The following is a 24,327-nucleotide window of genomic DNA, read 5'->3' on the forward strand; positions in this document are numbered from 1 at the left end:
AAAAGATTGGAATTGTTTCGACTGAGAGCCAAAGAGACAGAAGAATGACTGTGCAGGTTTGGCTTGCAGAGGCTGTTAACTAGTGGATAGGCTACCTGATAATTCACAGTAAGGTACCATTGCTTATATGCTTTATACTAATTTACTTGTGCTTGCTCCTACACAATTGAAAACATTGCAAAGGAAATTCGTGAACGTTGTACTTAATGCGTTCATGCTGTTTGAGAAAAGTAAATTAAAGGAGAAACACTTGGGGTTTTTTTACCCTGTGGTTTCTTTTTAATTTTTGTCTTTCAATGGATAAGTCCACATTGCAGGTTGTTAAGCAACAGCGACACACGGTGAATATCATTTCCCAGCTAAATATCGCTATCTGGTGGCTAGACATGGATGGTACAAAGAAGATGCTGGTGTTTTAGCTAACGGAGGAGACAGCTATTCAGCAAACAACTTGTGATAATATTATCACCAGGAAAGAGTCGACCTCGTTTTAATGTAAAAGTTGTATGCCATTGCAATCGTTTTTTTCTATTATAATTGTTTGAAAAAAGTTAAAGGATCTTTAACCGCGCTCGTTTGTTGTCACATGATCTGAGGCTGTAAGCTACCATTAGCTAGCTTGTTAGCAGTTAGCAGTGTTAGCAAGCCTTCTAAGCTCACCAGGAAGCAACCTGACGTCTCGAGCCACACAGAGGCGAACAGCTGTCAAACATCAATATAATTTAAGTCACTTTATGATTCATTCCTCGTATATCCTGTAACGGTCCGGCTAAATGTAAGGTACGTTGCTCGTAATATTGCTTGCACATAAACACGTGCTAGCGATTTTAGCATTTTATATTAACCTCAAGCTATGTTCCCTTGTTTTCTTTCTCATGCCAGCCTAGCTTAGCTAACAGCTAGCTGATAGAACCGCAATTAACGACTACCGAGCTAGCATGTAATAGCCATTTGCTTTGTAATGTTTATGTTGAAGATAAGTCTTTCTGTCTTAGTGCTCAGTGCATTGAATGTTGTTTGTGTTTCATTACTGTAACTGCTCTCACGGGTCATTTATTAATAAGGAAACTTTTTGTCTCTGTCTCACAGCTGGTTAAACGTTACCTACATGGCCGCTCACGTCAACAAAAAATAAACGAGCATGTGACCTAGGACCAGAGACAAAAGCACATGATCTTTACAAGTGGATGAGGCAAATCATCAATCAGGGGTGAGACAAACGGGCACAAAATATCCGATGAAAAAATCTTAAGTTAAACAGAAATTGCTTTATTTTAAAATTGATATTGTGACTTTGTATTAACTAATAAAATATCTGTTGCACATGAAATCTCTCCATTAGGCAAATTATTTAAACGGGGTCCATTGGGAGTGAATAGCCATGACAACAAAGACATCTCTGCTGAAAGTCATCCTGCTGGGTGACGGTGGCGTAGGAAAAAGCTCCATCATGAATCGCTATGTTACTAACAAGTTTGATGCACACCTTTTCCATACTATTGGGGTTGAGTTCCTCAACAAGGAACTGGAGGTAGATGGCCACCAGGTTACCCTACAGATCTGGGATACTGCTGGTCAGGAGCGTTTCCGCAGCCTGAGGACTCCTTTCTATCGTGGCTCCGACTGCTGCTTGCTCACCTTCAGTGTCGACGACAACCAGAGTTTCCTCAACCTAGGCAACTGGAAGAAGGAGTTCATCTACTACGCAGATGTCAAGGAGCCAGAGAAGTTCCCGTTTGTAGTCTTGGGCAACAAACTGGATGTGACAGAGAGGCAGGTGTCTGCTGAGGAGGCTCAGCAATGGTGCCAGGAGAATGGTGACTTCCCCTATTATGAGACCAGTGCAAAGGATGCCACCAATGTAGCGGTGGCCTTTGAGGAGGCAGTGCGTCGAGTGTTGGCATTGGATGAAAGAACGGACCACCTCATCCCCACAGACACTGTCAAGCTTCACAGAAAGCCTCGCTCTGCTGGTGCTTGCTGCTCATAACATTCAGAAGTTATCACTAATATTATTTTGCTGTCTCTGCCTGATATGTAATGAGGCTGTAGGTGTACAATGCTATTGTAACATCTTAGTTAAACAAACAATGCTACTGGCTTTATGGGTTATTGTACTGTTAAGGCTAACAGTTGGGAGTTCCTTTTTGAAGGGGTGGGAAACACTAAATTTAGTTCAGCCAAAAAGTATGGCTGAGTTCTGCCACACTTAATGTCCAGCTTTAGGGGAACTCATGATAAGCATTTTGTTCCCTATAGTTATCTTCTTTTGAAAACAAAAAATAAATCATGAGGGAAAAAAATATTTTTGAAAACTTTCCTTTTTCTCAATGTATACTACCTTTGTATTGCAATTTTCACAGGGCTTCTGAACTTAACTCCCAATTATAATAATGCAGGTAAGAGTGATTATTTGTATTCAGAAAGTGCATCATTTAATATTTATACACCACATTAACATAATTTCTGAAAATAATGAAGTAGCTAAGACCAACTTTGTGTAACTTACAAATTGAGGCTTGTTGTGATTTTTGCACCTTTGGGTCTTGTTTGTGCACATTCTTCATAGTGAATAGTTTATGGCTTTATGCTGGAAGCACTGAAGGACATGATCCCTAAGAGAAGATAAATAGGGCATAGCTAACATGCATGGCATACAGAGTACTTACATTTCTGGAAACTTTTTTATTTTGTAAATGTTTTTAACTTAATGTTCACAGGATCAACAAATAGAAGTCATTATTGGAAAAATGCGGTCCTAATTGTTGGGTTGGTTTCTAGATTGATGATTTTGATCTTTACAGCACTATATTAACTGGTTTTTTCTTTTTAAATGTTTGAAGTTTCTACCCATGGTTTGATATTTAACATAGTGAACCATTTATTTACCTTGACTGCCTCTTGTTTTAATTTCATATCTATTCAAAACTGTACGACTGGTATGCCAAATGATGAATAAACCCTGAGAATTGTCTCCTTAAGCCTGTTGTAGCATGAGAACTCCAGTGAGTATGTTTTATTAACCCACAGTTTGAACTGAACTTAGTGTTACCTTTCTGCGTTGCTTTCTATGCACTACAGTAATAGAATCCATAAGAACGTAGATAAAAACAATTCACCTAACTTAGTTGCGGAAAAGGTTATTTCTTTTAAATAGATTTTTTTAATCAAGTATTTATGTCTTAACTTAAGCCTTAAAGTCTAATGTTCAAATCAACCTGTAGGAACTTCATGCAATAAATCAGAAAACAAATATTAAGATCTAAAAGAAAGATTCATTTTAATATTAAATTCACGTGTGGTAAATATTTACAACATTTGTCAAACAGTAAAGACAGACATAACAAGCAAGTATAAAATGATATACTCGGCAGACAGACACGATGCATCAACATTTTTGTGCATGTTGAGTGATTAATTCAGGAGATGTTTCTTTCCAAGAAACTGTACTTTCCTCTCAAAAGCTGTTGAGCGGATTGGTGCGTTGATTTCATAGAATGGATTCATAGCAAACTGAAAGAGAATACATGATTCAATCAATGACTAAAAAAATGACTCTGTATGTTACCACATACAAAGTAATCAAATCTTGGAAGAAAACGTACCTTTATGTATAAATCATAAACATCATTGAAGAAGTTTTTGATGCCATCTTCTTGTCGCACATCATGCAGCATGAGGAATCTTGTATGTATAGCAAATAATTAAAGAAAATAGTCACGTCAAACCAAAAAAATTATTGGACACAATGCGACCTGCTCATAAAGAATTATCACATTTAAAATGGAAGAAGCGCCACAGACCAAAATATATATTTTTACTATCAATAAATCAGTGGTTTCTCTTTTAAAATCATTTTGGAAGAATGGAAAAGCAGAAAAATTCCCACTCAGCTAATGAAGCAGCGGGAACAACTTTGGGTTAAGTGTCTTGCCCAAGGACAGATTGGACATGTGGCTGCAGGAGCTGGGGATCAAACCCCCAACCTTCTGGTTGAGAGATTTTTTTGCAATGACCACAATGATGTAAGTAAAAGTAGTCAGCAGTTAGGCAGACATGCATAACTGCTGAGTAGCTGAAAAGGGAATGATGACATGGAGTAGGAAAAGGATATGACCTGCAGTGACAAAGGCAGACACAAACCACTCGTTGAACTTGTCCACAGTCTTCAGATACATATTGTTGGACAGCCACATGTTTTCATCCACCAAATCCAGTGCTGCATGTGCAATAAACTGGTTCAGGTGGCGGTGGTCATCCTGTGGTAAAGGAAGCAAATGTTATGAAGGGGGGGGGGGGGGGGGCATATTTCCTATAAAACACTGTAAATGTCATGTTCATTTGCTTCATACAGCGATACCCTGGCAGTATACATTAGTCTATGATTATTACTATTATGTATTTATTTGCCTCTGGTATTTGGCAGGAAAATAAGGATTGAAAAAAAAATACTTAAGCCATGTTACCTTTGATTCAGGCTTCCCAGCTGGCAGAAACTCCATCTCAAACACAGGATTGTCATGATGACCAACCATGACGAAATAAAAACTTCCCGACATCGTGTCCCGTTCTTCTTAGCAGTAACACTCTCCTGAAAACAATCAATACCAAGGAAAACCATAGCAAAATCAGACTTCCCCAAGTAACAGTGATTTTTTCACCAAATGATTGTGAGACTTTAAGCTAGCAGGCTAACGTTAGCCGCAGGGATGCTCAGAGTACCGTTTGAGTCTCTGAATGATTCATGTGACACAAAAGAAAACATAATGCAGCTACAAGGTTTACATGAAAACACTATAAGGATGAGAAGGCAGGCCTAATCGTTTGATACAACAGACTTCTCTTACCTTTCAATTTAACTTCCTGGAAAGGAACAAGAGCGGTCGCAAAAAGATGACGACATGGTCAAGTGAAAAACAATACAAAAACCAAAAATTCCATACAACTTTCTTCTACAGATAATTCAACGTAAAATTGTTACATAGACTTAACTTCACTCATTTCATACATTACGCATGTGGACGTTTATGTAATAAAAATAAACAATTTACTTTTTTTTTTTTGTATACGTCATCACTGTGGGCCTCTCCGCAATCAACATTTCCGTTGACGGATTTAAATGTTACATGCGCACCTCCTCGAAAGGGACGCCGAGATGCTCTCTGGTCGTTAGGCTGGTAACTAGAGAATTATTTTACTACTTTTTAAGATATCAGGTATCAAGACGAACCGTTTTATACCAAGTACCAACTTTGAAATCCAGTGAAAGACAAAGTTTTTCATATCTAGCTTGTTCTGTTGTCTAGCTGCTTTTGTTTCTCTTCTGTCAGTTTCAACAAAATACTCAATAAACATGTCCTCGACGAAGGAAGATGCGTTATCTCCAGACGAGCTGAGAAGAAGACTTTATCAAACTTTTAGAAATAAGGGAGTGCTGGATTCCCTCAAAGTAAGTCACACTTTTATACGATTAGTTCTATTGTTATTCTATTGTTGCTATTCTTGTAGACTTTACCACACTACCCTGCGAGTTAGAAACAGTTTGACCTTCAGCCTTTCTGTTCTCTTTCACTCTTCTGGTCTGATTTAGACACAGCTACGGAATCAGCTCATCCAGGAGTTAAAACACCCACCTTTGGCTGGAGCGGAACCAGTTCCCAGACCAGTACCTGTTAAATCTGAACCCCTTTTGGTTTCAGCCTGTAACAACATAGTGGCAGATCATCTACGCACCTCTGGATATGAGTACACGCTTTCTGTATTCTACCCTGAAAGTGGCTTAAGCAAAGAAAAGGTGAGTATGGCAACATGAGTTTTTCTTTAATACATTTAAGTTTAAAATGTAAAGAACATCATTGCAAAAATGTTTGTATGTTCTCTGTTTTGACAGGTTTCCACAAAAGGGGAACTTCTTCAGCTTCTGAGAATAAGTCCTGAATCTGCCCTTTACAGGTCCCTGGTAAATAATGATATACTTTAGTTTGAACAAAGTTGTTGAAATATATACATATAATAACTATAATAATAATATTAATAATGTAATTGTTTTTAATATTTTACAGTCTTTAAATAAAGATGACAATGGAAAAGGTATGTGAAAACATAGTGGTTCTTTGATTTAAAATGCCTTTGCCTTTTATGCCTGTTCTTTACATACCTTTCTCTTTTCTTGCAGGGTTCTTGATCAGCCTTCTCACACAGCCTAGTCCCCCTTATACTCACGGCCTTTGCCATGACGCTGACACTCAGACACCCAGCGTAGGAACTTACGGAGAGTCTCTCGGTATAATGACATGTCTTAAATTGTTTTCCCCGCACAGTCCTGACAAATGTTGTAATATGTTCTTTCTTCCACACTACAGTTGACAAGATGAAAATGATTGATAAGGAGTATGAAAGCATCAGTTACAGCGGGGAGAAATGGTTTTCTATCGAATCAAAACTGGCTGCATATAGGAAAGAAACTGATGCCCAGATGCAAGCAGAAATGAACACAAAGGTGCATATTTTTATTTCTACACACCTAAGGAATTTAAAGAAATGTCTGGGAAGGTGTGAAGCTTAGCCGTATACTCATATCTGTGGTTTTCATGTTATGATGCATGAGTTTTCCTGCTGCTTCACAATGTCTCTTTTGTTTTATCAAAGATGCAACATTTTAAAGATGTTGAAATTGCCACGATGAGGATGGAAGAAAAAGCCACATTTCATAAAGAATTTGATAAACTGAAGCAAGACCTGGAGAGGACGTATGAAATGAAGGCAAAAGCATTGATGGAGCGGGAGAAAAACGCAATTGATCGGTTACAAAAACAACAAGAGGTAGAGAAGTGCTTTGATGTTTTGCTTTGTTTGGTTCTCTCATCATCTCTGGTTGTCTAATGTAAATAGACTTGAATCAGTGTTGTCTTTTTCAATTTCTCTTTTGTTTAGATTGAAGAGAAAAATGTTTATATACAGAGACAATCGGTCCTGAAAGAAATTGAAACACAGCGGAACAGAGAGAATGAGCTGAGGATGAGAACGGAGGCTTTTGAAAAGTAAGAACATTGATGCCAGCAGAAATCTGATGTGCTCTCTTATTTGTGACCACTTGAATCTGGAAATTTGACTGTTTGTTTGATGGTAGGACTTCTCAAATTCAAGAGGACAAGATCAAGACCACTGAGGAGCTGCTGAGGAGGAGAGAATTGGCAGTGAAGAGTATGGAGGACACATATGACCAGAGGCTGAAAAATGACCTTTGCAGGTACTTTATAGATCTCATTTGTTCACATGTGCAGTCTTATTTAATAAAAGTTCACTTTACCTCTCAAGTTAAAGACATAATATTTACAGATGTTGTCATTGATTGACCTGAGAATGTCACTGTTTAGTATGTAAAGAAAGACTCAGCTCTTTTATGAACACTTAATGAACTTGATGATTAGGACGATATTTAGGATGGTTTTGGTGCTGATTAGAACTCTAAAGAACAGCTGTCCATGTTGTTGATGACGATATATTAACCTAAATTATTAAATGAAATGCACTTCCTGTCAGTACCTGTGTGTCTGATCAGACTTAAAGCTGTCCGTTTGCACTTACTGACGTCTCCTCCTCTCTAGTTCCTTGCTTGTGTTGTACTTACTCTGATGTTCGTCGCTTTGGATAAAAGCATCTGCTAAATGAACTGTGGATTTGTAGAATGTGCAAAGTAGAAATAATGGAAAAATGGAAAGTCTAATTGTATTGTCATAGATGAATCCTGTTATTCTGCTGAATATTTTGCCTCCATGTGTTTGAAAGTTATCAGATGGTCTAAGAGTGAGTTATTCTCTCAGTCAATTTGAAAATGAAAAGAAACCCCAAAGTCCAGGAAAGAGACGCTCCCTTGTTAATATTCTTATAATTGATTATTACATGAAAACTTTGTCTAATGCAACTATAAGCTTTAAAACACGTTTTTAGATCACTTGGTTTATTTAAGGGGCAGACTGATTTTAAAAACATTTTGCTGTGATTTTGTTTCAGTGTGTTTTTTATTGTTATTCCTTGTTTTATTATTTAGATACCAGCTGGAGCTGAAGGAGGACTTCACCAAAAGAACAGAAAAACTATCTGAGAATGAGAACAGAAACAAAGGTGAGTGTTTCAATGCAAAGTCACTGACTGGTTTACCGTGGCCTGTGTTTTGATTGTTTCTACTTTTTTTGTATCTTAGCTGAAACTGCTCGTATCCAAAAGGAGTCCACTGTCATTAATTCCAAACTAGAGGAGCACAGCAGAGCATGTTCAGAGCTGAGACGGCTGCAGGTATACAAATGCCCCCCATCTTCTAGCAATACACACTGCTCCCTCTTCAATGGGAGACAGGCCTATTATTTCAGACAGAACTTTTAACAATGTAGCCTCATGTGAATCTCCAGGCCGAGCTAGACGCAGCGCAGCAGCAGATTACCCTCCTGACTCGACAGACGGAGTTGTTGAGAGAGAGACTTGAGAACACGAGTGACTATCCCAGCTTAAAAATAGAGAAGGCGGAGCTGCAGGGGCAGCTGCGGCTGCTAAAGAAACAGCTGGAGGATGCACTAGAGGAGAACAGACTTCTCCATGCAGGTAATCTCCCAGGAGTTTAAGCATGCTGCCACTTCCTTATGTACAACTTATTTCTGTGTGGTTTAATGTCTGAGAGTTTCTACTTACACATGTTAACCTAGGAAGTCAGTGTCCCTAAGAATATTTTATATAAGTGACATAAATTCAGTTGCTCTGTGGCATTCAGAGTCCGGGCTCATTGTGAGCTGTGGGAGATTCAGTCTACTGTGAAGCATTCATGCTCATCAGTCCCACTGCTGCTGGCTCCATGCAGTCTTTTTGAATGTGTCTTGCCTGCCAATGTGGGGCCTCTGTGCTGTGTCTGTAGCTCTGCAGACAACTTTCTTTTAAAAGAACCAGTGGAAGAAAATAGGTTGATAGTAAAGGAGAGCAGCAGACACAGAGGGCTTCCTTTACCCATGGCACAGAACCAAAGTTTAACCTCTCCCTCAGGGATACAGGATTCTTCTTGTTTGAGGATGAGGAGGGGAGCAGTGGGCCTCTCTCGCTCCTCAATGAAATCAAAAGGCAGAGACATGGTGTTAAGCCCCAAGCGCTTTACTCTTAACCCAATCAAACCCAAAGATGGAACAATAGGCTGGCAAAACCATGCACAATTACTTTCTGCTTTGACTCCTATAACCTGTGTCTTAGATTTGGGCAAGCCATCAAAAGAGCAGATGTCCCTGCAGATGGAGCTACGGAGGCTGCAGAGCACTCGCAGGCTGGATGAGGAAGAGTTTGACAACCAGAAACAGGTGCTGCAGGCACAGCTCCAGAGTGAGGTCAGTCATCTCTTCGCCTCCCACAGAGTGTGGGAAACTATGTGGTGATGCTTCTTTCTCACAGTTTTTTTGTCTCACCTAAGGGAATTTCTTTACAATTTATTTTTGTTCTTAGATCCAAGTTTCTGGGTGACCAATATTTTTCATTTATGTTGCAAAAAATCCAACTTTTCTGTGAACACACAATATGTTATTATGGGTTGTCCTGTTTCTGCAGGTGGAGCGCAGCGCTCAGCTCAAGGCTCAGTTGATACAGTGTGAGGAGAAGTCACAGTGGATGAGTAACCACATCGAGGATATTAAGATGCAGCTTTGTCAAACTCAAAGAGGTATCCCATGACTGAGCATGCATGTCTGGATTAGTCACTTTAGCATCATGTAAGCTTCTGTATGCAGTTATGTATACAAGCTATAAACAACTTGTGGAGTAAGCTTGAAATCCACTTTCAATTCACTGGCTTTCTTTCCTGTATCATGCTATTCTACTTACCATTACATGTGGTAAAAGGGAAAATATTCACTTAAAATTCTGGCATAAATTCAATTACTAAACCTTTTTTGTATATTTATTTGATTATGTATTTGCAGAAACAAGAAAGTATTTACAGTGGTAACAAGTAGGAGTGTACATGCATGAGTTCTATGAAGATTAGTGGTAGCAAACTTTATTTTCCTGCTCTCTACTCTTTAATGGTGGCTGTTCTTCAGTATTAGTGTTCAGCTCTCCTCTTGTTTGCCTTTCCTTTCCTTTCCATCAACAATGGCAGCTCTTGAAAATGAAGTGCTGCGCAACCCAAAGCCTTCGCTCGTTGATCGCTCAGTACTGGATCTCAGTGCTGACAAGCTGGTCCCCCCTGACGTCTATGTGGACAGAGCTTTGCTGAGGTCCAAGGTGGTTTATGATGGTGTTTGTGAAGCAGGCGGGCCCTCCAGAGGACACGATTGGCCTCGGAGCGACTCTCCAGACTCCGACATGGATCTGGTGGCTGATGCCAAGGCTCGGATCCAGGAGCTGCAGAAGGAGGCGGACATCTTGGAGGAGGCTTACAGGAGCTACCAGCAGAGGGCGGTGTGCTCCACCCTCTCACACATGCTTCCCCCCAGAGCTCTTTCCCCACAACAAGCACATCCTTCACGTCACCCTGACTCTCTCCATAGGAAACTACTTTCTCACCACTCACACACCCACGCACCACACAAGTCAAAGGTCGCACACAGACCACTGTCACCACAAACTACCAGAACCCCCTCCTCACTACCCTATACCACTAAAAACAGTGTTCCTCCTGCACAATTACGAGTGACCTTCTCAGAGGACCAAAACCAACCCCAATCCCCAATTTTCCCCGACCACAGTCTCCATTTACTGACTGAACCTCTAACAGAAGAACCCCCTCAGAATGGAAGCAGCTCTCCTTCCAGACGTCTATCCTCCACACCACGCTCATCCTCCAGGAGAACGCTTCAAAGAGAGATCATACAAGGTACCTTTCAAATATGATTCATCCTGTGAAAGCACTTCAAAAAAAGGATTTAATGCAACAACCTCTTACCTGTGGAGAAATAAATAATGAATTTGCTTTCACATGCAAACTGCACATGACTGCATAAGACTGTATTTATTTGATTAATGTTGAAACATTTGAAACATTCAGCCAACAACTTTTCACATCTGTCTCTTGTTTTGTAATCTTCCTGCTTTGAGCATTTTGGCTAATGTAAAGTCTTCAACCCTCATAGAAGCAGTTATGTCTGCAATGGCGTTCCCTGAGTTGTCATCTGGAAGACAGCCCCCTCAGGCCCCCCGAGATGAGGTGGCCACCTCAGGTGACTTTTTCTCCGAGCACAGTCCACCCTACAGTCCACAGCTCAAGAGCACAGCACGAGACCAGACCAGGTACCATCTGGCATCACTTCGGCAAGGACATGACATCATTTAAATGCACGTTTCAAAGTAGTGAATACTAATGCCCCGCACATTGGATTCTGTTTCTGTGTAGTCCACCTGAGTTACAGCCTGTGGTCTCCAGCTTGGAGTCTTCCCCACAGCCAGAGAAAATCAGCCTTGAAGATCTTGGACAGAGTCTATCAGGTACTCTTAGCAAATATGTTAGCTATAGTTTTTTTTTTTACATTTTAAATGCTCTAGAATACCTCACCTCTGTTCATTTCAGTCATTATTAGCTCAGCGTTGCAGTCCTTTAATGCTAAGTAATGAAGGCCTCTTTAGGGCACAGGAACTTTAGGGCACATAAAGTTCACTTCACAGTTCTGTTTCATGTTGTTTTTACAGTCAGTAAGATATGAATTATACACAACAAGCCCTCTAAGCATCCTTTTCAAAAGGACAATTTAAAGGTTTTCCTGTTTAGCCTGAATCACTGTATCCTCAGAGACATAGGTGCACTTTGTTGATACTGCTCTGATGACTTCTCTGCATTTTGTCAGTTTTTCATAAAATACATTTTCACATGTAATTTATTTATCCATCAATACAAAATGAGTCCATTTCTTTAATCGGGATCCCTGCACAATACAAAATGAGTATATCCGGTTTGGAGGTTTTGGATTTGAGAATGGCTGTTTTTTAATGAGTGTGTGACCGGCCTCCAAAGTGTCCTTTCAGTGGCCCTGCACAATGGTGAAGATGAAGGGTAGCTGATTATGTATTCTGTGCCGGTCCTCTGGCCCTGTCGCATTATGGCGAGGAATAAAAGATCTCTTTGTGCATGTCTCCCTCCAGAGCCCAGCCACATTCCAGAGCTTCTCCCGGACACTGCCGTCCCTCTCTCTGAGGAGGCCCCTGATGGCCCCGCTGTCTCCCACCCACAGGACCTCCCAGAAGACCCGAAAGACTCGCAGGGCCTAGCAGGTCAGTTGTTAGTCCCCCCCCCCCCCCCCCACACACTTTTATCATCTCTGACCCCAAATGACTAGAATGACCTGACTTCTACTGTACAGTCTGACTGTATGACTCTGATTTTTTACTGGCATGGTTCACTCCTGAACAAAAATGAGAGACAACTTGTTTGACTCATGTCAATCTGTGTGTTTTATCAAAGTCACAGAAACTTCAGTGGAATCTGCATGGGAAAAGGAGGAAGAGGAAGAGGAGCAGAGGTGGGAAAGAGAACGAAAGGACAGACAAGAACAAAGGCAAAGGGAGCAAGAAGAAGCCCGAGAGAGGGAGTTACAAGAGCTTAAAAGACTCGAGGAAGAGACGGTAATGATGAACCTAAAATCAGAAAGAGTTCTAGCTTCCCTTTATAATCTTTACACCTATCTGTCTATGATCAAATGAATATTAACCTTTTTTTCTGATCAGCTTTTGCAGGAGGTGGAGATAACAAGGGAGGAACAAGAGGACAAAAGTGAGATGAAAATAGGAGATGGAGAGCAGAATCAAGAGGCAGATAATAAAGAGGAAGAGAAGTCTAAAGGTGAAAATCCGCTGGAGAAATACATGAAGTTGGTCCTGGAAGCAAAAGACAAGCAGCATGCACCGGTGAGATTATCACACATAAAGTCCGAGATCCATGTCAGATCAACTTTCCCTGTGGGTTCATCCAGCTTTTATTTTTATAGAGCCCTGGAAGAGATGAAACAGGACATTCGAGCCCAGAGGTCAAGAGTTTGTCGGAGGAGAAAGACAACAGGTAACTAAAAAAAAAAGTTGACTAGGTCGCTTACAAAATAGGTGCATAGTTGAATGGCTCCACTTATTAATACAAATTCTGTTATTAGCGTCAGAAAGTTTAATAAACATTTAAGCCTTAATAATCTTCTTCACATAACATTTCATTTGTTTTTTGCCGTCTCATCTCCTGGCCTTTGTTTTACATTATGTGTTCTGGAATTATGTTGTCTTAAGGAGGAGATCATTGAGACATACTTTTCTATTTTTAGTGCCGTTTTTTTTTTCTTTTCTGTCCCTCAAGGCCTTACCTAACAAACTTCACTTTGTTTTCCCAGCATTGCAGCTTATTCCCACAAAGATGAAGATGATTTCTGGTAAGCCGGCGGTCCCGGAGTGCTCATAAGAAACGATGAATTTCTCAGGCCTTTGTAGTTTTTGTACTCTTAACACAAGTGTGAAGCATTTATTGTAAATGTGTTATGAACTCTTTTTACATCAACTGTATATGTATGAATAAATCGATTTTTTTTTTCTAGTGGATTGACTTTACATCTTCAAACAATATCATGCATAAGAAAAAACTCTTCCACCACAAGAGAGAAAAGTTTGTTTACATTTTTTATTTTCATAAAAACTGTCAACAGGCCAGTTGAATAATGTCATAAAGGGGGTTTCCAGTCAGACAGGATGCTAGATTGTTGTCCTCCTGGTGATTATTAGGTAGCCTTTATTCCTTCCTTTTTGGTGCATCAATAAGAAACCACAGCATACAGAGACCAGATGTTGACACTCTTATTATTAACATCTGTAAACCCTGGCAGTTTCTTCACAATGGCATTCATACTTTGGCTAAATTGACCATTTAGATTGCTGCACTTTTTTTTTTTTTTTTAATGACTTATGTTGCAGCTAGTTATTATCTGTTACAAGTTCAATAACTAATGAGGAAGCCCTTGACATTCATAGAAAAAAAGACAGGTTTACTATCAGGCAACAAAATAATCATAGACTCTTAAAGTTCTGACTTGAATTAAGGAACCTAAAAAAAAAACTAATGGGCTACATAGACTTGATTAAGTTGTATTCAGTTAGAGAAAAAAAAAAGGAACCAGGCAAACACTGCCTACTACTGATGTCAGTATACACTTCTGTACATCACGTGTGTCACTGCAGAAACAGTTCATGCAACAAAGAAACATCAAGTTATCCCTGTAACTCAACTAATAGTCATAAAAAGATTACATGAGTAATTATTTCAGCATTATAACAATTGCACTTAAAAACAGGTGCAATTATAGAAAATTAAGAAAAAGAACTTAAGTTGTTTCAGTAACAAAACACTAAAAATATCTGGACTTGTTGCAAGTGAACATTTTTCACACTTGTAGCTCTTGAGCCGTTGGGTTCTCCATAGTACCATTGCACATTGACTGTAGTTACACTTGTTTTATGGGACGATTTAAAAAATCAACAACAATATAAGATGAGATATTACATTAGATATTGGCTGAAGAAGCAGTTTTGTTGGATCAGAGAACTTTCTCATTGGCATGAATGAATATCAAAGGACCAAACGTTGAAGGTATTTAATACCTTTTTGTCCTTATTGTTGGCAGCAGTCCATTTTCACCGAGCAAGTTCATCTTATGGCGTTGTGTACAAATTCAACCCTGTCTTTCTGTGATTTGAAAGATGTCTCTACCTGTGGGCTTGGTTTACTGTGCAGTGACACTAATAAATCCATGTTTCAACAATAATACGGCAATTTCAAAACACACTTTGACATGGGAGAAGTGTTTGATTTGTTTCTGTTAAAAATGATCCATAGGCTCTAGTGCATATCTGAGGTAGTGTCGATGTAGGCCATGAATGATCCGAGTGATTTTTAAAAAGAGAGGAGTACAATGAAATTAGAATGTTGAGAATGTGAGTTTTCACTAAGTTTAAATGACATGTATGAGCTGGGTTTGCATCTTAAAAGTCATCACTTTCTGTAAGGTTAAACAAACTGTCAGCGGATCTAAAGGTGACAGACTCAGACTGGACGGAAGGCCTTTCATGTAGTGTAATCTTCATCTGCATTTGTAATTGGAGAAAATAAATGGAACACATAGGATGTTGAAAACTGGAGGACACAGCTTCAAGAAAGACAGCAAGAATGGAAAACCAACCTTTCATTGTTATGCATTGTTTAAGAATAGTGCAATGTCTTAAGCTTCACTGGCGTTGAAAGAGACTGAAGAAAACCAAACACTTCATGAATATCACATTCCAAAACTCTTTTTTTTTCCCTTCTTAAAAAAAATAAAACTTTTGAGAAGTGAGTTAGTGCAGAAAGCAAAACTGATGCGTTAGTTTGTTAGAGCCTGGTTAGTACTGCACTGTATCAAGGCAGTTGGCAGGTCATTTTAGCGGAGCCGAGCGTTGTCTTGGTCCAAATGGGCCGTGTGTGTGTGTGTGTGTGTGTGTGTGTGTGTGTGTGTGTGTGTGTGTGTGTGTGTGTGTGTGTGTGTGTGTGTGTGTGTGTGTGTGTGTGTGTGTGTGTGTGTGTGTGTGTGTGTGTGTGTGTGTGTGTGTGTGTGTGTGTGTGTGTGTGTGTGTGTGTGTGTGTGTGTGTGTGTGTGTGTGTGTGTTGTTTAACATGAGTGTGTACAAGTTTATCTGTGGACTGTGTGTGTAAGCGTGTTTTATCCTTATGTGTAGGAATTGAGGCATTCCTTTGAGCGTGATGTGATGTCCTGCAGCTCCCGCTCTTCCTTCATTTTGATGTCTTGGTAGGCATGCATGTGACTGGCATCCTTAAGGTAGGCCCAGTTTGCAGAGAGAATCATGAGGAAGTGGATCTGGAAGAGAAGGGTGAGGTGGATGGCCGGTGAGCATGTCAGAGATGCAAAGCAAGCTACAGGAGTCAGAGCTACAATACGTAGTAAACATAAATTTAAGCTTTTTAAAAAAAAAACACACAAAAAGACATCACTGAAAAAGACTTACAATTATTGTAACATCTCCGTTACAATCAGAACTAATTCTTAATTTTAACACTACTATTTATTTCGGTGCATTAAACTACAGAAATGAGAGTGATAATAAAAAGAGGAACAGCCAGAGGTCATGCAAGGTTTATGCAGCAGTAAAAGCTTGTGGTTAGTGCATAGCAAGCAACTTTGTGAAACCTGACCCTTTCCCATTCTGCATTATAATGGATTTATAAGAAATAGACCAAGTAGGGTACTTTTGTAAACAAAGATTGTTTATTTAATAATGAAAGTAAAAGCTACAGTCTTGAAAAAAACTTAGAGGAAAAATTAAATATAATGTAATATGGAGTATAAGTAACTCTAAACAGATCAGAGAATCTGCAAGGTGGAAGCATGCAGGCTCAGTGTTAAGGTAACAACAAATGGCTCTTTAACGGCATTTTGAGAAAGAATCAAAGGAAACAGTATGGGACAGAACAACTTCATGGCCGAGGCTATAGCAGTGTCAACCCTCATAAAAAAAAACATTTAATCTACACTAAAAAGAGGAGAGTTTCGTATTTCCTTTTTATAATATACATGAAATCAAAGTGAGCCTCAGGGCCTCATGCAGAAGGAAACCCCTCATACTGGCCTAACCTTTTTAGAATGTGCTGTCCTATGTATGTGCAGTTACTCTGAAATCTACAATTAACACCACTGCTCATCATAATACTCACCAGCATAATACAGTGTTGATGAAAGGCTTTTAGTTTGTTTTAGTTAACTTATGACAAAATATATATAATACTGAATATTTTCATTGTAACACTTGGTGGTTTTTGTGGGTTGGTACCAAAATATTAAGGCTAAAGAAAGAAGGCACTTAGCAACTGTAGCTAGCCTTTTTTTTATGAATGTTTGACTAGAATTCATCCAGACCAAAAATGCTGATGTGGCGATCAAAATGTAAAGCCTGAGAACACCTTTTCTATTTGCCACGAGATGCCCACTAGTTTGAGAGCTTAATACTGTACATCTGGAGGCTTGGTGCTGTGTTTTTGCTTGCTTTAATATTCTCATTTGAATTGAAAGTTGCAACCTGAATTTAAAGTTGCAACCTGCACAAGCATCTTACATTTATGATTCAGTGTACAAAATCGCATTTCAGCTCCGACTGCAGACTGATGCTCGTCCTCTTATACAGTGTGGCAGACTGCATGCTTAATACTGTTTGTTTTAAATCTGAAATACTAACGCAATGTATGCGTCTGTGCAGGCCAAAATGGGCCTCACACATTAAGAATATAAATAACACTTTTGTGGATTTCTAGCAGAGCAGTGCACATTTCCATAAAAGCTGATGGTGACACATTTCTAAAACTGAGTGCGAAGGAAAGCAGAACAAACCAAACACCACCCCAATCTGAAGACAACCTTCATCAGCAATATCCCTGGATACCAAATGCTAAAGGAAGCATACAATCAGCTATTTACACTAATCAAGAGATGTTGATTTTTTTTTTTCTAGTCTCATCTTTTTAGTTCATTTGTTGTCAGTGGTAAACTGTCTTTACTCAGTGCAGCCTCAAATCTAGTGCTGCGCCTTTGAAAACAGTTTAAAACTTAGTGCAGCAGTCTTCTCGACTCTTAAACTTCAAAACAGCAAAGTTATAAGTGGTAGCCATCATGTAGATCAGCTGGTGGAAAAGAACAGAAAAGGTTGTAAGACAACATGCTGGTGACCTTCTCGTCACAGGTCATGTGACTCGTTAGTAAATGTACCAATCATTTTACAAATTAAAACATATATTGTGAAAAACAATAATCAAGCCAAACTACTCTCTCTTCCATTCATTCTAGAATAAAATGCTGGCTTAGCAGATGGTAAAAGAGCGAATGGAATTGGTGCTGAAGAAGTGTAATCTTCCTCAGTGTGGTAAACCAAATGGACATGACAAGAGGAGCACTTTGACTCGTGATCTGCTGATACAAACCGTGCAGAGATGGACTAAAAGGAGAGGATGGAGAGAGTGGAGGGAGGCTTACCAGAGCAATCACAGTGGCTCCAGCCCCAGCGCACGCCACAATGTACAGGTGATAAGACAGGTAGAACTGGAAAAATGACAAGCAACAGTGAGCTTTTCTTTCAGTTAAAAGAAGTAATTTTTATGCCCTGTTTCTCTGCCCTGTTTCTCTGCCCTGTGTGTGTGTGTGTGTGTGTGTGTGTGTGTGTGTGTGTGTGTGTGTGTGTGTGTGTGTGTGTGTGTGTGTGTGTGTGTGTGTGTGTGTGTGTGTGTGTGTGTGTGTGTGTGTGTGTGTGTGTGTGTGTGTGTGTGTGTGTGTGTGTGCCTCTTATCAATGTCAGTGGATAGAAAAGAGTCTCTTACGTCACTGGTGTTGCAGATGTCGCCTAGCGTAGATCCACACGCCTTGCCTGGTGTGGCATTCCAAGGGATGATTCCTGCAGTGTAAAAATTCAAAGGGTTTCATATTCATCCAGATGTTACCATTAAATAACTCGATCAGGAACAAAGACTTTAACCCATTGAGTTGATGACTACAAAGCAAAGCACCAAATGGTTTTTGTTTTGTTTTACACATTTTCTTATAAACTTTATATATACTTTATATTTAAAGGGGCATCATGCCAATTATTACACATGAGGATTGGCTAACTTATAATCAGTCTGTAGTCAACATATCTGTGACTTAAGGCATGCATTATGAACTGAGCTTGAGAAAAATCCTACAATGGAGTTGGATTACGGAGAGGTTTTTGAAGTCTGACCCAAGATGTCTCTGACTCTGCAGCATAGATTTGTAACCTTCTCTCTTTTTTAACTTTTAATAAAAATCTGCCAACCTTAAGTTTTTTTAATTTTTTGGAAGATGCAAGAAAGTTTTTTTGGGGGGGGGTCTCATAGCTAATTATTTTCATTATGACTAAACACAGCAGTGGAACTGGAGGGACGAGCTAAAAAAGAAAGCTGATTCAGTTTTTTTTTTTTAAGTTTTCAGTGACAACCAGATCCAAAAGTTACAAAATATTTAATACAGGATTAAGAAGGCTGGAAAATTATGTAGTTTTACAGACTTTCCAATTTCACTATGATTTTTTTGAATATTACATTTTTTAACAACAATTGCAGTATAAATGCTGAATGGATTGGGTGAGGTGTTTCTTAAATTGATATGAGGCTTGCAAGGGTTAAATGCATTGAGAATTTTAAACAGTATATTGGTTCTAAGCCAACTCACGCATGCATCTTGAAAAACTATTTGCTGAGTGGAGGCTAATGATGCTGACCGAGACAAAATCTACTCTCTTACCATACTGACGAACATCCACACAGATAGAGTCAATGTTGGTGAGGTTGGCCATGGGGGACTTCATGGTGGCACAGGTGGACCACATGTTGTAGAAAAGGAAGACCGGCACGGCGGAGAAGCCGAACACACCGAGCCAGGCCACACCCAGGATGTATGTGAGGAAAACAAACTGAGGACACACAGATGGCACAATGCAAGCATCATCAGAAACCAAAGCAAGTTGAAAAACATATAGTACCCTCCTCCTCATACACTTTCTTGTTACTGTAACAAACATTTTCATCTTTGCTTTTGTTCTATATTATAATCACATGGTTTTAAAGCTGTCTGTGATTAAGAATAACGCTCACAAGCAGCTCTGTGGTTGTGTTAACATACCATTCCACTGATGCAGCGTCCACAGATGGTGGTCTTGAACTCGCTGTGCAGTTCTTTGACGGCACTGGTGGTGTAGAAGCCCTCAGCAAGCAGAATGATCCCGTACAAGAAGAAGAAGGAGGCGATGCCATAGATGACATACTGCATCAGCTGTATACTGTTAATGAGAAATGTCACACATAAGCTTAGCTGTGCAAGTAAAGCCACAAAAAACAGAAAGACTATCAATCAATGCATAACATGTTTCTCCCTCCAGACATAACACCTGCTAAGACCTACTAAAAATGTCAGGTAAAGAAATAGCATGACGTACCGCTGTCTAGTTTGGAAAATAGCTGCTTACAATCATTGTTTTATTCATGCAGTCTTAAAACATGAGTAACCTGGGTTTGCTGTTTAATCATGAACAGATGATTGAAATAGTGTTCCAGCTTTCCTAAGACCTGAGGAGAGACGCTAATCCCAAATGTGGAGATAACAGGTGATGCATGTCTCTGGAAACCATCCGCCAAGAGACAGGCTGCCCCTGTAGACATCTTCAATTAAACAGAGCACTCAAAATCTGCCCCAACATAAAACATATGTGCGGCCCTGCCTCTGTCATTCCTCTTTTATTGTCTGCACTAATGGATGCACTGTAAAATCATCAAAGGTCCATATTAGGACTGTTCTCCAGAACAACCTGAACGTGGGAGTTGTTATCACCTAAAAATACCCTACATAAAGTAAACTTCATTAAAAGTGGTATCTATCCTACATTTAGGCCTTTATTATAGTGACGAGTATGTGATAAAAACATCTCAGGGTGAGCACATTATGTAATGGATCCCACTGTCACATCAAACACACACACAGTTCACCAGGATGTAATCAACAGTATTTTTTTTTTTTCATCAAGGTCACTTACATGTCAGTCAGCATGGCGTGATCACTGGTCACCTTGGAGAAGTGAGTTTCCAGGATGGTGACTGTGCCAGTGAGAGCCACATGGCCACATCCACAGAACAGGGCCACCCCAGAGAAGCAGAGGATAGTAGCCACCAGTGACGCGTACGGCACCCCACCTAAACACTTGATGCAGCACTCGAAGCACCCTGTAGGAGAGGAAAGAAACAGTAAAAGTATTGTTTGACCTCACAGTGCTTTAGAACCCTTTAAAAGGCCATAATAACACTCTATGTAAATATCATCTCCAGGTCATGTGCACGTCTAAAGAGGCTCTCCAGGTCATGTGCAGGTCTAAAGAGGCTCTCCAGGTCATGTGCAGGTCTAAAAGGCTGGACATGACATAAAAAGGAGGCCGCAAAAGTCACAGTCAGAGGAGCTGCTTGGGGCCCCAGACCAGTAGGGGGCCCCTGATGGGTGACAAAGTTTAAACCACAGCAGTGGCCCTAAATGTGCAAATTTTGCAATGACAGTAGAAAACCTCTCTAAGGGGGCCCCATCTGGCAGCACTCACTGTCCATGAATCAATGTTGTGAAAACAGAAGTAAATGACGGTCAATAGAGGTCATTAGGAATTACCCATCTACAGGAGAGAAAAAAGAGGAAGAGGAGTATGCATTGGGCCACTGGGGCAGACATGATAGTTTGAGGACCCTTCAGTTGGTTTTTGCCTGGGGCCCCAACGGACTCTAGAATCGCCACTGGTCACAGTGTCATTTTCACAACATATTCAAGATGTAGATGAAGCAACATAGCCCAACCCTACAACGACTCTTTAAGCCTTTCTATCACTGCTACCTGTATGTGGTCTAAATAATCACAGTATAAATAAAAGAGTGAAAAAACAGATGCTGGAAAGAGAAAAAGTATGAAGCAGCTTCAATACCAGCTGGCTGGAAAAAGTCTGGAGAGTCAGGGTGAAAATTCACAGCTCAACACGATGTAAAGAGACGCAAAACAAACGGTAAAAAAACAAAAGGTAACTACATTTTCATGAGCATCCAGCTGAAAACAGAGCTTATGAAAAATAGAAATGGATAACGGACAAAAACATGGGGCCTCAGAAGGAAAATGGGAAAACTGGTGATTCCCGGGACCTGTTATTTGGCCAGACAATGATTAGAGACTGAAGCTAAGCTACACGAAGCCTGTCCTGTTTGGGTTTCAAGATGATCTTTTCCTTCTGATTCAATCAAACGGTGCAACTGTCAAAGAATTCAACTTCCAGCTATTCACTGAAATCATTTCACAGATACTAAGTCTCACAGGGCCATATCTAACTAACCGTGAAGATCATATGAAGAACTCCTCAAAGGAACATATTCTGACATGTCTGTTCAAAGTAAAGTTCATATAATTCCTCTGGGGCCAGGCTTGATGCAACGTGCTTCCTTTCCAAACCTCTGAGATCTCTAGTACCATCAGAAACTGTTTCCTGTGTGAGGAGGCTGAGGTTTCTCAGTCTTCACTCCCTATAATGTTTCATCTGACAATTCATCCCTTCACTTAAAGGGCACTAATGGCCTTCCAGCAGGTTAGAGCAATGTGTGTCTGCCTGCCAAGCTGGAATGGAAATCAATATAAAACTCACAATGAGGGAATGAAGTGACCCAGATGGATCTGCCTTATCCAATGTGTTTCTAAACCCTACAAACACAACCAGTCATTACAATGCACTGTCTGTGGATCCATGCAAACAAACCACAGTGTGCTTCCAATCAGATACACGTGTATGACCGGATGTTAGTCACAGGACATCCAGGTCAACGGCTGGTAATGTTTTAAATCCCTCACATATGCCTCATGTCACACTGCAACTAAAGCATTTAATGCTAGTTTAATCAATAGCTTTTATTAAAATGGGATCAAATGATTTGGATGCAACAGATGTTTCTGTTAGTGACAAACCAGCAACAGCTCCTCTCAGCTCTAAAGATTTTTCAGCCTCTTTTAGCTCTTTGTTTTGGTTTCCAGGCCCACAGCAAATCTGTTTTGGTTCACTCTCATTGCTGCCATCAGCAATTTTCGGTAAACATATCTCTGATAAACCCCTGGTTAGCTGTGTACCCAGTAACATTTACTAGCTGGTGAACATGGTGGATGATCACAGCTGATGAGGTAGCTGTCATTTAGGAGTTAGTGAAGACCAAAACAGAAGAAGACAGACAATGAGTATTCGACTAGAATGTATTAAAGAAGTGTAAGCAACTTTTTGGACAGTGTATCTCTCTTTATAAACATTTATCCTCAGAGCCACGCCCTAGCCTCTAGAGCATCCACTGCTTTATCTTCAAGTTTACTCCAAAATGAGACCAAAGTTTACAAAATGAAAATTGTGCTGTATTGAAGAACACTTGAAAGTGGCAATTATACTCAGTTGCTCATTATCTCAGTAAAGAATTTTTTTGCTGTTATATTCCCATCTTTTGTATAACCACTGTAGTCCACACCTGCTGGTCATTAATAACTGTGCAGCCTTAAGGCACTTCCCCGTTGGCCCACTTTTGAATAAGAGGCTATGTACATTTCTTTTTAACATTCAATACATTGCAAACACATATAAATGGAGCACACAAGCAGATAATCTGATAAATGATGCACAGCATCTGCATGTAAATACCAAGTCTTACTATCAAGCTCTACATTACAGCTAGCTGCACTGCTGCCAAAACAAAAAATATTTCAGATGCAAGTCCCTAGTTCCTGTTGAAAGTGAGGCTTATAATGCTCTGTCTTTAAAAAAAAAAAAAAAAAAAAGGTACAATATCTACTAATGGAATCACCATTACCTAAGCTAAGCACAGTCTACTCAACAGGATAATGGTGCCATTACAATGTGGTAAGAAATGATCATTCAAATGTTCCCGTAAAAATCTTGATGCATCATTTGTGATGTTTTGCTGTTTTAAAAAATGCAAAAGTTAAGTGCAAGTTTATTAGAGGCCAACTAATGCACAAAAAGGAAACAGGAAAACGTATTCTGGATTGGAGATGGTAAGGGCATATTAAAACGCAACACATATTTGTTTTCCTTGGAGGAAACAAACTAAAAACTCTTCGCTCCACATTCTACGAGGTGAGAACCTTTAAAGTTCATCTGTGTGTGTGCTCTCTGCCTTGACACAGCAAATTAAAACAGAAATACTGCTGCTGGGCATCCTGTCTGTTTGTGTAGTACAGGGAGATAAAAACATTTTTGTCCCATGCTGGTTGAATAGGAGTTGTCATGGCAGCATGCTCACCACAACTTCATGAATGTGCCCACAGCAGAGTCGCTAACTTCTACCGCAGCCCACATTTCTCTGATGAGCATGGAGGGGAGGGCGAGTGGGCTGCTGGGAGTCAGAATGCAGAGGTCCACAGGATATTGAGCCCAGATGTAAAGTAAACACAGTCCATTAAAAGGTCTCTTGTAGTGGATGACACTATTAGGAAGTTATGATCCAGTAGCAGACTATATCTTTGTTATGAATCAACTTTCTCCCAGGGTTCAACCTCCTCAAGAGACATTTCTGTATCTGTTTCCATATGCTTTGCAGTACATGTACTGAACAAAGGAAGCAGCTATAACAGTCACATTGGTTCATTGTGAATTTATTTGATTGCAATTAACTGTGACATGTCATGGATGAAATAAGCATGGCTGCTACTCAGGCGATTATGTGTCGTTTTCATTTAAAACCATGCCTCAAAATGTGTCACTGTTACGGTGCTG

At 39.9% G+C, this 24,327-nt stretch overlaps 4 protein-coding genes across 9 annotated transcripts in view; 2 read left to right on the forward strand and 2 right to left on the reverse strand.

The window, feature by feature from the left end:
* Positions 1-355: 355 nt before the first annotated feature.
* On the forward strand, positions 356-2,981 carry rab9a (RAB9A, member RAS oncogene family). Of its 3 annotated transcripts, none has more exons than XM_020634537.3 (3): positions 356-495; positions 1,090-1,210; positions 1,343-2,981. In XM_020634537.3, the coding sequence occupies exon 3, from the start codon at positions 1,382-1,384 to the stop codon at positions 1,988-1,990; it is 609 nt and encodes a 202-aa protein (XP_020490193.1). In that variant the 5' UTR covers positions 356-495; positions 1,090-1,210; positions 1,343-1,381; the 3' UTR covers positions 1,991-2,981. The 3 variants fall into 3 exon arrangements, with proteins under 3 accessions (XP_020490193.1, XP_020490190.1, XP_020490191.1); XM_020634534.3 differs by having other exon boundaries at positions 382-780; XM_020634535.3 differs by having other exon boundaries at positions 382-775.
* A 274-nt stretch (positions 2,982-3,255) lies between these two features.
* Positions 3,256-4,977, reverse strand: trappc2 (trafficking protein particle complex subunit 2). The gene is made up of 5 exons (XM_065962400.1): positions 4,848-4,977; positions 4,467-4,591; positions 4,112-4,259; positions 3,606-3,688; positions 3,256-3,513 (listed from the first exon to the last, which is right to left on the reverse strand). The coding sequence occupies exons 2-5, from the start codon at positions 4,557-4,559 to the stop codon at positions 3,415-3,417; spliced, it is 423 nt and encodes a 140-aa protein (XP_065818472.1). The 5' UTR covers positions 4,560-4,591; positions 4,848-4,977; the 3' UTR covers positions 3,256-3,414.
* A 111-nt stretch (positions 4,978-5,088) lies between these two features.
* Positions 5,089-13,534, forward strand: ofd1 (OFD1 centriole and centriolar satellite protein). 2 transcript variants are annotated; one of them, XM_020634495.3, is made up of 23 exons: positions 5,089-5,177; positions 5,331-5,449; positions 5,591-5,794; positions 5,891-5,959; positions 6,063-6,090; positions 6,176-6,283; positions 6,363-6,499; positions 6,649-6,822; positions 6,934-7,040; positions 7,130-7,249; positions 8,051-8,124; positions 8,204-8,295; positions 8,409-8,598; positions 9,232-9,362; positions 9,580-9,691; positions 10,130-10,846; positions 11,103-11,259; positions 11,363-11,454; positions 12,106-12,234; positions 12,425-12,585; positions 12,688-12,867; positions 12,948-13,018; positions 13,335-13,534. In XM_020634495.3, the coding sequence occupies exons 2-23, from the start codon at positions 5,354-5,356 to the stop codon at positions 13,375-13,377; spliced, it is 3,192 nt and encodes a 1,063-aa protein (XP_020490151.1). In that variant the 5' UTR covers positions 5,089-5,177; positions 5,331-5,353; the 3' UTR covers positions 13,378-13,534. The 2 variants fall into 2 exon arrangements, with proteins under 2 accessions (XP_020490151.1, XP_065818471.1); XM_065962399.1 differs by lacking the exons at positions 8,204-8,295; positions 8,409-8,598.
* A 66-nt stretch (positions 13,535-13,600) lies between these two features.
* The window catches only part of gpm6bb (glycoprotein M6Bb), a 31,043-nt gene continuing 20,316 nt past the window's right edge, over positions 13,601-24,327 (reverse strand). For 2 of the 3 annotated variants that reach the window (XM_020634496.3, XM_029277479.2), the window contains exons 2-7: positions 20,575-20,761; positions 19,668-19,824; positions 19,290-19,458; positions 18,347-18,420; positions 18,006-18,071; positions 13,601-15,842 (exon numbers count right to left, since the gene is read on the reverse strand). In XM_020634496.3, coding sequence (XP_020490152.1) covers positions 15,693-15,842; positions 18,006-18,071; positions 18,347-18,420; positions 19,290-19,458; positions 19,668-19,824; positions 20,575-20,761 — 803 coding nt within the window. In that variant the 3' untranslated portion in view covers positions 13,601-15,692. Of the gene's footprint in view, positions 15,843-16,228; positions 17,657-18,005; positions 18,072-18,346; positions 18,421-19,289; positions 19,459-19,667; positions 19,825-20,574; positions 20,762-24,327 lie in introns of those variants that run through there. The other variant, XM_029277480.2, reaches the window with a different exon arrangement.

This window comes from Labrus bergylta, chromosome 13 (assembly GCF_963930695.1).
Source record: "Labrus bergylta chromosome 13, fLabBer1.1, whole genome shotgun sequence".
Taxonomy (NCBI): Eukaryota; Metazoa; Chordata; class Actinopteri; order Labriformes; family Labridae; genus Labrus; species Labrus bergylta.